A 10,738-nucleotide genomic window follows, 5' to 3' on the forward strand; every position below is an offset into this window, starting at 1 on the left:
AATTTGTTCATTAACCTGTCAATTTACCTGTCAATTCAAATTTGTTCATTAACCTGTCAATTTACCTGTCAATTCAAATTTGTTCATTAACCTGTCAATTTACCTGTCAATTCAAATTTGTTCATTAGCCTGTCAATTTACCTGTCAATTCAAATTTGTTCATTAACCTGTCAATTTACCTGTCAATTCAAATTTGTTCATTAGCCTGTCAATTTACCTGTAAATTCAAATTTGTTCATTAACCTGTCAATTTACCTGTCAATTCAAATTTGTTCATTAACCTGTCAATTTACCTGTCAATTCAAATTTGTTCATTAGCCTGTCAATTTACCTGTAAATTCAAATTTGTTCATTAACCTGTCAATTTACCTGTCAATTCAAATTTGTTCATTAACCTGTCAATTTAACTGTCAAGCTATTGCATTGATTTTAGCCTTATAACATAATATAATAAAATAGTTCCCCTTTCAGACCTAGTGATCTATGGGGCAGATGATGTAAACGTCATCTGTTTCAATGGCTCACGGTTAACGAGCAGGTGCCGTGTGGCCAGCACAACGACCAACCACCTTTACTTTGCCCGAATGAAGTCCGATATCCATTAGAGTTAGGTGGATTCAGGGGCGCCTTAAAATCCCGAAATTCAAAATTCCAGTCTTCACCGAGATTCGAGCCCAGAACCGCAGGTTCGGAAACCATGCGCTTAACCACTGAGCTACCACGGCATATAATAAAATCATGTTACTATATTTTAGCTCAGAATAGACTCATACATAGAATAATCTTGGCATATTATTACTGTCGATATAAGAAGGGGGTCAAATTAATTATTCGTCAGTGAAAGATGGGGTCAAGTCCTTTCGTGGATTGACAGAAAATAAATTTCCCCTGATCCATAAGATAGAACACTAAATTTAAGTCCATAGCCCACAAGGAGAAACATGTTTTTGCCATTTTTCCAGATAATGAACTGAACACCTTCTAGATCTAGTGCAAAATAACTGGCGTGAATTATATGGTTACATTGTGGTATTAAGATAATATTTCAAAATGTATGTTATGTCACACGCATTCGTGACATTTTTGGTTAGCGATATGATGAATGAAAATGTTTTTCAACACGGCTAATGTACATATGTAGCTATATTGTTAAGATGTCTAAATGCCCATAAGTAGATCTGAATGAAACAAGTAGATTGAAAATAAAGACTTAAAATTAAACCGAATCGGTAGTTGTAGGCTAAAATGCTTTAAAAAACTTACTAATAATATGCCTTTATAATGCGCGATATTTTTACTTCTGACGTTCATTTCATTGTATCACTACGCGGCCCATGCAATAGTGCGCGTGAGTTATGGAAAAGTATGTCAACACGGCTAAAGATATTCACATTTAGAGCGAACGAATTTATGTAAAAAATGGTTTGGAGACTCAAATTTGAAGGTTAATTTTCATTAAATAATGAAATGAATAGACACTATTTTATATGTCCATGTGTAAAAGTAAAAAAATTATGTTTTCTTGAATTAGATGTAAGGTTCAAGAGATTTTCATCTCTTCGCATGCGTGACCTCTCCGTCTTGTCTCATCGTGTAGACATGGCTATGTGTCCTAGATACATGAAATAGTAATACTTCTATAGAGTTGGGCAACTTTTTTTTTTTTTTTAGGTTCTTAATTTTGTTAGGGCTACTATACATACACTAAGGTTCCATTTAGTACCCAAGGAACATTTATGCAAAGTTTTATCAAGAATGGTCCAAACTGTTTTGATTTCTATGCGGGGCATACACCCATACATATATACACCTTACTTTCTGCTTTATAGTATAGATATGGCATTATAGCGTCAACAGATGATGGCATACTCAGCACCTATGGTTTATTCAAACGGCCGCACCTATTCTTGATTGAAAATTATCATAGATAACGACTCGAAGTAAACAGGTAAAGATATGAGACTTTCGCTTGTCACAAAAACTAGTTACTAAAGTGCAATAGGCCCGGTCCTTAATAGAAGTATAAATCTAACTTAGACAGGACTTAATGAGGCATGTACTCTACAGATCCACTTGGCTAAGTCCGTAAATTTTTAATTACAATATGAAATGACAGATGCTCATTACTTTGAAGATAATGACGCAAATAAGGCCCAAACATTTATAAGCTCGAAGCACAGCTGAAGAATCAAGTGCAAGAGAGACAATCGTTGTTTTATTTCTTCTGAAGATCAAGTGCAAGAGAGACAATCATTGTTTTATTTCTTCTGAAGATCAAGTGCAAGAGAGACAATCGTTGTTTTATTTCTTCTGAAGATCAAGAATGATCTCCCTCGCCGTGGTTCTGCTGTTCGTCTGTAAGCTTTTTTTGTTTCATTTTGTTTTAATATTCAGAATTTGAAAACTGAAAAAAAAATTGTTTATTAGATAATAATAAGCTATTAATAAACTAAATACAGTGGTATCCCATTAGATACATTTTGCAATTCATTTTTTCAGCTTGCAAACTCTTCTTAGGTTAAGGGTGGACACTGAGATCGAAAACGGCTATAACGATTTTTACAAGAAATTGTATAGTTTTGGGAAAAGAATTACTAGCTAATTGGCCACACATGGGAAACTCTGTCTTTACCGTTATAATCTAAGAAAAAACTATATTAATCTTTTAACTTTAATTATGTATTGATTTACAGAAATTCTTTTTCTTGAACATACGTCATCGTGTTTTCCCGCCGATATGCGTTATTAAAAAGTTACGAACTAGACGCCCACCTTCATACTTTGCCACATCCAGCGAAGGAATAACCATTGTCAACCGGCGGTCTATTTAGATCAGTGTCTCCCTAGCTGTGTTCCGGGGAACTCTAGAGTTCCGCAAGGCATTCATTGGTGTTCCACAAACTACTGGAATAATTAACTAGTAGTCCACCACGTAAATTAATCTTTATTAAAAAAAAAAAAGCAAATTGTTCCGCTAAATGTTCAAAATGTGCATTGTTCCGTTACGGATAAAGTTTGGGAAACACAGATTTAGATTTTAAAAAATAATAAAAAAGCAAACACAAAAGCAATGAGAGCTTCCGGAGGTCATCTTGAATGTTATGGTTTAGGCGTTATAAACTTTTCTAAATTTTTAGCCATTTTATAAACTTCAAAGTAACTGAATTAAAGATTCCCTCTTGATGTTCTACACTCGAACACTGTGAGCAATGCATCCCTAATCCCTGCAAACACCAGATGATCAATGAAAGGGATTTGGATGTCAGTGTAATCCCTCTCCAATACATCATTTCTATTTTCATGGCAGCGGTTTCATTTGGGGATGTTGTTCCTAACCGCATCCACCTCCCAGACATCAAGAACAGCATGTTTCCCAGAACGTTCGATGGATCCTCCAACTCTCGAATCATCAACGGAGAAATCTCAAAGATGTTCTCTCGACCCTATCAAGCATCTCTCCAAGTCTGGTACCAGAACGTCCTGTATCATATCTGTGGAGCGGTCATCATAGCACCGGATGTGGTAAGTTTTGTGAATTTTATTGTATAAAATGGCTATTTTAAAAAACGCCCCTGCTAAAGCTGTAATCGAGTTCCCTTTTTCCAAGATTTGTAAATTGTCAGTATAAAGCAAATAGACGCATGTCGTTGAAATTGTTAATGTAAATCAAATATAATATACATGATTCTTTTTTAATTACAATATATATATAAATATAAATGGGGACGAGGTGGCTGAGTGATAAAACATTTGAATTTCGGACTCAGGGTCCTGGGTTAGAATCTCTGTAAAGACTTTGATTCTGAAGTTCGGAGTTTTTAGGACGACCCTGAGTCCACCCGAATCAGAAACCCCATTAGTAACGAACCATGCTGAGATTACTCCCCTAGAGCAAGTGAAAGGGAGTGGGCTGTAAGTCCTAAGGTCGCCGTCCTTTCCCCGCACAAGGACAGACCAAATGCCGCACACAAACCAGTTTTTTCTTGTCCCGAACGCCTTTCTTGCAGAGGGGGACACTTTATAAAGAATAAGGTCTATTGTTTCTTTGTCCTCTATGCAGTGGCGACACCATGTGTGGTAGTTCTCTCAGAACCGTCCGAAATAACCTGAGTCCAACCAACTCTAATGGGCATCTTACTTTAGTTTGGGAAAGTATGGGTGGTTGGTCGTTGTTATGGACACAAGACATCCTGCTCTGTAACTGCTGGCTGAAGAAACAGAAGACCTTAACATCATTTTCCCTTTACATCGCAAGTTATTAATTGGGAACTTTATACATGTACTTAATTTCAATAATAGATTTACAAATATTTCTAACAAATACCTTGAGTTTTATATCTGAAAGACCTTCATATAAGCCAGTTTCTATAAATTTTTAACAATATATAACACATCAGTAATATAAAATATATCAACCTTCTAGTATAGGACACTAATTTTTTTACACATGCATGGAAAGATTCAAAATTCTTAGACTACAAATGAATAAATAAGTTTCCAGTTCAAACTTTATTTGGGACCTTAACGCGTAATACTGAACGTGATGATAGGCCATAGATTTCTCTAAATGTTCTCGGAATAATCTTCGATGAAGTCCAGTAGGGAATCAGCGCTTGTTGCGCCATTATTCCGTTGATTGTTATAAAGGCTTTTATCCAACAACCAGGCCTGGACATGGGGCTCTTCACCCCTTTCCTGTCTGCTTCCAGCGGCAGCGGGCATAGTGACTGACTGGGCAAGTCGACCATACAGCGCCCCCGATACTAACAGTCCACACGCTATATAAGTGGTCAGGAGCAGCGCTGACCATGGAAAACTTGTCTCATATTCCTATAATGTTACCGACACTGTTCCGTGTGAGGACGCCCCTCCAGCTAATTCGGTCACTGATGACGGCCCCCTTTGTAGAACGGCGTGGCGGATTTTTTGAACTGGGGTGCAGGCTATTTGTTCCATCCCTACTCCGACTGAGATAAATCACAAAAGCTCACCCAGAGAATCCCGCAAGGTCCTGGTTCGCTACTTGTACTTAGCCTATCTAGTTTCACCACTAGACGTTTCCACGGAGGCGCCACGCTGAGGCGACGGGTAGCTGGAATTCTCAGCTCGGAATAATCAGATACTTCTATTGTTAAGTTTAGAAACCAATCTTTTTTTTTTTTTTAATAAATATGTTTAAAATGCATATACATATGTTGATGACTTCTAGTTGGTATGCGCTGCCCATTGTTTGGTTGTCTTCCCTGTTGACTGGTTGAGAGTCGAGGTTGGATCGCTGAGCCTGACCTCCAACGCTTCAGTGTACACCCAGTTTTTAGAAGTAGAGTCTATCAAGCCTCACGAGGACTATAGAGATATTGTCACAGAAGAAGAGGTGTTTCCTAACGACATTGGACTTATTTTCTTGAAGCGACGCATGACTTTTAACGCAAATGTCCAGGTATGTAATCTTCACTACTGCTCATATATTACATTTGATTCTCATAATAAACCATTGGCGTAGCTAGGAATTTGACATCATTTACAGCGTCTGCCCCATAGACCACATTTTTTCGTACAAATATTCAATAAACATGTATATTTCATCTTGTTTTAACAGCCCATTCTGATAGCGTCACCCTTTCAATCATTCGACAACGAGATTTGCGTCATTTCCGGTTGGGGCTCGACCTACTATGGTTCACCCACTCCAGCGGACCTGAGAGAAGCTAAAATGAGAAAATGGTCGTACCAACAGTGTCAAGACTTTCACCAAGAAATCGGAACCAACGTCAACAAAAATCAAGTCTGCGTTAAAGGAGAAAGTAAGTCACGTGACGTAATCCATTTTTTAAAAAAAGTAGTTATTTTTTTTTATACTTTTATGATTTTGTTTTTTTATGTTTTGGTAGAGTCAATCTCAGGGCAACCTCAATTGGTAAATACTCTTTCAAAGTAAAACTTAATCCTCTGTGACGCTAGAGTAATTTGGTTCAACTCTCTCTCTTCAGACGATACCAACGTTGATTTTAACCGATTAAATAAAATAATTTTTTTGTTTTATAACTTTAATTTGTTTGAACTAAAGAGAGCATGTATTCTTCTATAGTTATAAACCTAATATAACATTTCCTGATTACATACAAAAAAAGTTATTGAAGTTTAACCCTAACACGGGAATGTAACACAAATGAGCAAAATAAATAATTGCATCGAAATGTGGAAAATAATTGGAGAGAAAGAGTTAAAATAAATGTATGAAATATTCTATTGAATATGACGCTGCAATTCCGTAAACTGAACGCCCGATATATAATTCCCCTTTGTCAGACAGTTTAGTTTAGGTACGCACTATAGTAGACTGACTGTGAACGCGACATAGGTATTGGGGTTAGAGATTATGATTACAGACTTTTTAGATCAGTTACTGCTAGGCTCTTGAAGGGATAACACCCTTGTAGTGACTGACTCGACTGTGGCCCATTCTGTAATAAGGATTGTTATTATGTTTTCATCTCGAGCTACTGAGCATTAATCCGGTTCGTTACTTTGTCATTCTTTGTGACGTCATGTGTGTTCTAGTAATCTATGATACGCCCAGAAGGTACTCACGCAGCTAGGATTATCACGATACTTTAGATATACTTCAAATACAACTTATATACGTACATCCGTTACACCTTTTACTATATAATCAATCTATGATTTTGTCTGTGACTGTGTTTTAACCAGGTGATGATGGTCTTCCCCCTGGTTCATGTCAAGGAGACAGTGGCGGCCCTCTGGCCTGTGGACATCGATTTTTGCTTGGAGTGACTTCCTACGGGTTTGGCAAGTGTTCGGGTAAGAGACGGGGATAACAAAAAATGTATTCTTGAACTTTGACACATTTAAATATAATCAATGAGCTACAAACATGTGACCCATTAAGGACTGGGTTTACAGCAGCGCCAAGAATGCAGCTATCCGGGGGGGGGGGGGGACTTTATCCTTAAAAGTAAGTCTCCGGAAACGTAAAGATTACTTTTCAGACTATGTCATCTTATCTTATCTTATCTTCTAAATAACACATGTAGAGACAATAATTATATTCTAAGCGTATCGATGTGTCGATCTTATCGCGCTTGCTAATTAGAAAATTAATATATACTAAATATATACTAAATATATACTAAATATATACTAAATATATACTAAATATATACTAAATATATACTAAATATATACTAAATCATTAAATTTATCTGGCTGATTGGAGCAACCCATTCCATGCTCCAAAGACACCAGAAAGAGCACTTATCCGCTATTTCCTGCTCTACTACATAAGAAATAAGATTAAACGCTCAGACCAACGACAAACGTCATGCACTGGGGGTCTGCTATTATCCGGCCCCGACTTTCCTTTTTCTGTTGACCAACTTATTTCGTTCTTGTCTAGATATTGCCCTTTCTTACTTAGTGGAAGCTTCGTTCTGTTTTACTTGCAGCTCATGACGGCATTGGTCTAGGGGTGTATCAGGGTTTCATAAACTTTTACCTGTAAAGTCCCTAAACGAAAAAAAAAAACCCAATTATTTGTGCTCTCTTTAGCCAACCTTAATGTCCTGTTGAGCCCTATAAGCTCTCCTAGCGGGGTCTGTAAGCCTTTTTGGAATGCAATAAAAGGGAAATAAAACTCAAATTCCAATAATTAAAACACAATTGGTAGTTTTTTCGATTTTTTTGTTGCTAATTGCAAATATGTTTGAAAATGTACGCCAAGCATTTTACTGCTTTCTGAACTTAAATCTTTCATCCAACTGGTGTCTAGAAACAATTTTTTCTTTTAATATGAAAATATTAGGTCTAACAAAGTCAAAGAAACAATTTGTGGTACGGGCTTTTATTGAAGCGTTTTCCTGCACTCCTAGCTAAAGAAATACATTCGCCTGGAGTCTTGAGCGCACTATTGATCCTAGTGAAAATAGCGAGTCAAATTAATTCCAATAAATAAGCATACTGGTGTATAATGTGGCTTGCGATTAACTAAAACCTTTCCTCTATCTTTGCAGTGGAGGCCCCATCTGTCTACACGAGAGTCCCTGGCTACTACAGCTGGATTATTGAGAGCATCTTTCAACACAGTTTCCCTCAATAGGGAGACCTGAAAGACAGAGAAGTCCTTGTTGATCGAGCACACAATAAACATTCATTGAAACACACTATAGCGTATTCTTTAGTATCTATCTGTTGCCTTTAAAACGTAACGTCGCCAATCAATTGTTATTTTGTCAAGGAATTGTGAAGGAAAACATTTAATTTGATTTGATTTTAAAAAATCTGTCTGTCTGTTTGGTAAAAAGTGTGTACACGTTAATTCTCCCATACCCATTCTCGGATGAAGTTAAAAAGTTGAACAGTTATTTACTTGCATAGACAATACATAGACAGTACATAGACAATACATAGACAAGACATAGACAAGACACAGACAGACATAGAGAAGACATAGACTATTTGAAAAAATAACCAACTCATCAATTAATCACTGGTAATTACCTTTTTTTGTTTGACACCAACATGGGAAATTAATCCTTCAGTATTCAAAGATTTGATTAAATGTATATTACTCACATACCCTTTGTCGGATCAAGTTGAAACTTTAAACCAAACCCCAATAGTCCCTTTATTGTCCAAACAGTTGCACCCGACAAGGGAATAGCTTGTTGCATGTTACAGCAAGTGGACGGCATCCTTCACCCGGTCAAGTATCTCAGCAGAAAGCTGTTGTCTAGAGAGCGGCATTATGCCATCCTTGAGTGGAAATGTTTGGCGATCGTCTGGAGTGTCCAACGCCTAGACAGGTATCTCTGTGGAACTAAATTCACAATCAGAGACATAGGACTGTCCTTAGGTTAGGACTATGTCTTCATCAGGACGTCTGGAAGTCAGCGGGCTAATGCCACTGCTATTATGTGACATTGGATTATGCCTAATAACGTAACTTAAGACGCCTTGTTTCACTTGAGTTGGTGTACTACTTTATTTCCCTCGTATGCCTACTTAAATTAGCGCAGCACAACAGATATCAATATTCATCAATGAAGACTTCAAATAGCAGACGTTTACTTTTTTTTGACTATAAAAAAAAAATACACCTTTAACTGGCTAATTCCGCAGTAAAGAAATACATATCATGTTACACAAATCCAATGAAATATTCAACTGATACTAAATTATTGAAAGAACATGGCGACTACTATTTCTGTGACCACGTGGGTTAACTCCCAGAACGAGATTTCCTACCCAGAATTCTCGATTAGGTTTTCACTTTCACGTAAAACACAACAAAAAGGTATACCTTATCTTATCTTATATAATACAGACGTTTTTTTTTAAAAAAGAAGATGATTACGTCCTATGCGTCATGCATTTAGTCATGCAATGACTCCTCAGGCAACCCATTCCATACTCTAATAGCACTAGGGAAGAAGGATTGTGATTCCCACTAATTTATGTCACAAACAATGATGTGACAGCTAATCATAAACCCGGCGCCATAGAGACGACCGAATGACAACCCAGCGCGCATAACGCACCACCAGGCAGCTATCAAGGCGGATAATAGATGAAATACTCTTGATATTTTGTTTTAGATATATTTTTTTTTTACAATAGCAACAAGGGAAACTAATACTTCAGTATTCACATATAGAACTAAATTTGTTGGGTTTAGTCCTCTTAAATAATTGTCAACGCTATTTCTCCTTCACGCATTCTCCGATCAAGTTGATACTTTAAACATTTATTTATTGTACCTAACAAAACATGAATCAATAAACAAAAATACTCAATTAGTCAATTAATTATTGATAATTAATTATTTTGTTTCATATCGAATAAGCGAAGTTATCTGCACATATTACGTAGATATAATTGAATTTATAACGCAAGATCTTTTGCCTTGTTTATATATTATAGCTAGATTTTACACACTGTCTAAGCCCGTTTTTTTTTTACCGAGGCTTTAAGATATAATATTTGGTTTATTATGTCCGAAACATCTCCTTCATATATTTGTTTACATTTCAATAAACTGCACATTTGATGATTCCTTTAACATACTTTTTTAACCCGTGAATAATTGTATTTACTGCTTTCTCTCTCTTTCTCTCTCTCTCTTTCTCTCTTTCTTTCTCTTTCTCTCTTTCTCTCTCTCCTTTTCTCTTTCTCTCTCTCTTTCTCTCTTTCTTTCTCTTTCTCTCTTTCTCTCTCTCCTTTTCTCTTTCTCTCTCTCTTTCTCTCTCTCCTTTTCTCTTTCTCTCTCTCTTTCTCTCTCTTTCTTTCTCTTTCTCTCTCTCTCTTTCTCTCTCTTTCTTTCTCTTTCTCTCTTTCTCTTTCTCTCTTTCTCTCTCTCCTTTTCTCTTTCTCTCTCTCTTTCTCTCTTTCTTTCTCTTTCTCTCTTTCTCTCTCTCCTTTTCTCTTTCTCTCTCTCTTTCTCTCTCTTTCTCTTTCTCTCTTTCTCTCTCTCCTTTTCTCTTTCTCTCTCTCTTTCTCTCTTTCTCTCTCTCCTTTTCTCTTTCTCTCTCTCTTTCTCTCTCTTTCTCTTTCTCTCTTTCTCTCTCTCCTTTTCTCTTTCTCTCTCTCTTTCTCTCTCTCTCTCTCTCTCTTTCTTTCTCTCTCTCTTTCTCTCTCTTTCTCTCTCTCTCTTTCTCCCTCTTTCTCTCTCTATCTCTCACTCTTCTTTTAAATTTATAGATTATAAAATATGCTCTCTTAT

General features: G+C 36.6%; 1 protein-coding gene across 1 annotated transcript; it reads left to right on the plus strand.

Moving 5' to 3' along the window:
• Positions 1–2,200: 2,200 nt before the first annotated feature.
• Positions 2,201–8,180, plus strand: LOC106079970 (trypsin alpha-3-like). The gene is made up of 6 exons (XM_056018807.1): positions 2,201–2,357; positions 3,308–3,522; positions 5,210–5,440; positions 5,600–5,804; positions 6,712–6,822; positions 8,031–8,180. Exons 1-6 carry the CDS (start codon positions 2,324–2,326, stop codon positions 8,114–8,116), a joined length of 882 nt encoding a protein of 293 aa, XP_055874782.1. The 5' UTR covers positions 2,201–2,323; the 3' UTR covers positions 8,117–8,180.
• Positions 8,181–10,738: the final 2,558 nt, after the last annotated feature.

This window comes from Biomphalaria glabrata, chromosome 2 (assembly GCF_947242115.1).
Source record: "Biomphalaria glabrata chromosome 2, xgBioGlab47.1, whole genome shotgun sequence".
NCBI classification, from domain to species: domain Eukaryota; kingdom Metazoa; phylum Mollusca; class Gastropoda; family Planorbidae; genus Biomphalaria; species Biomphalaria glabrata.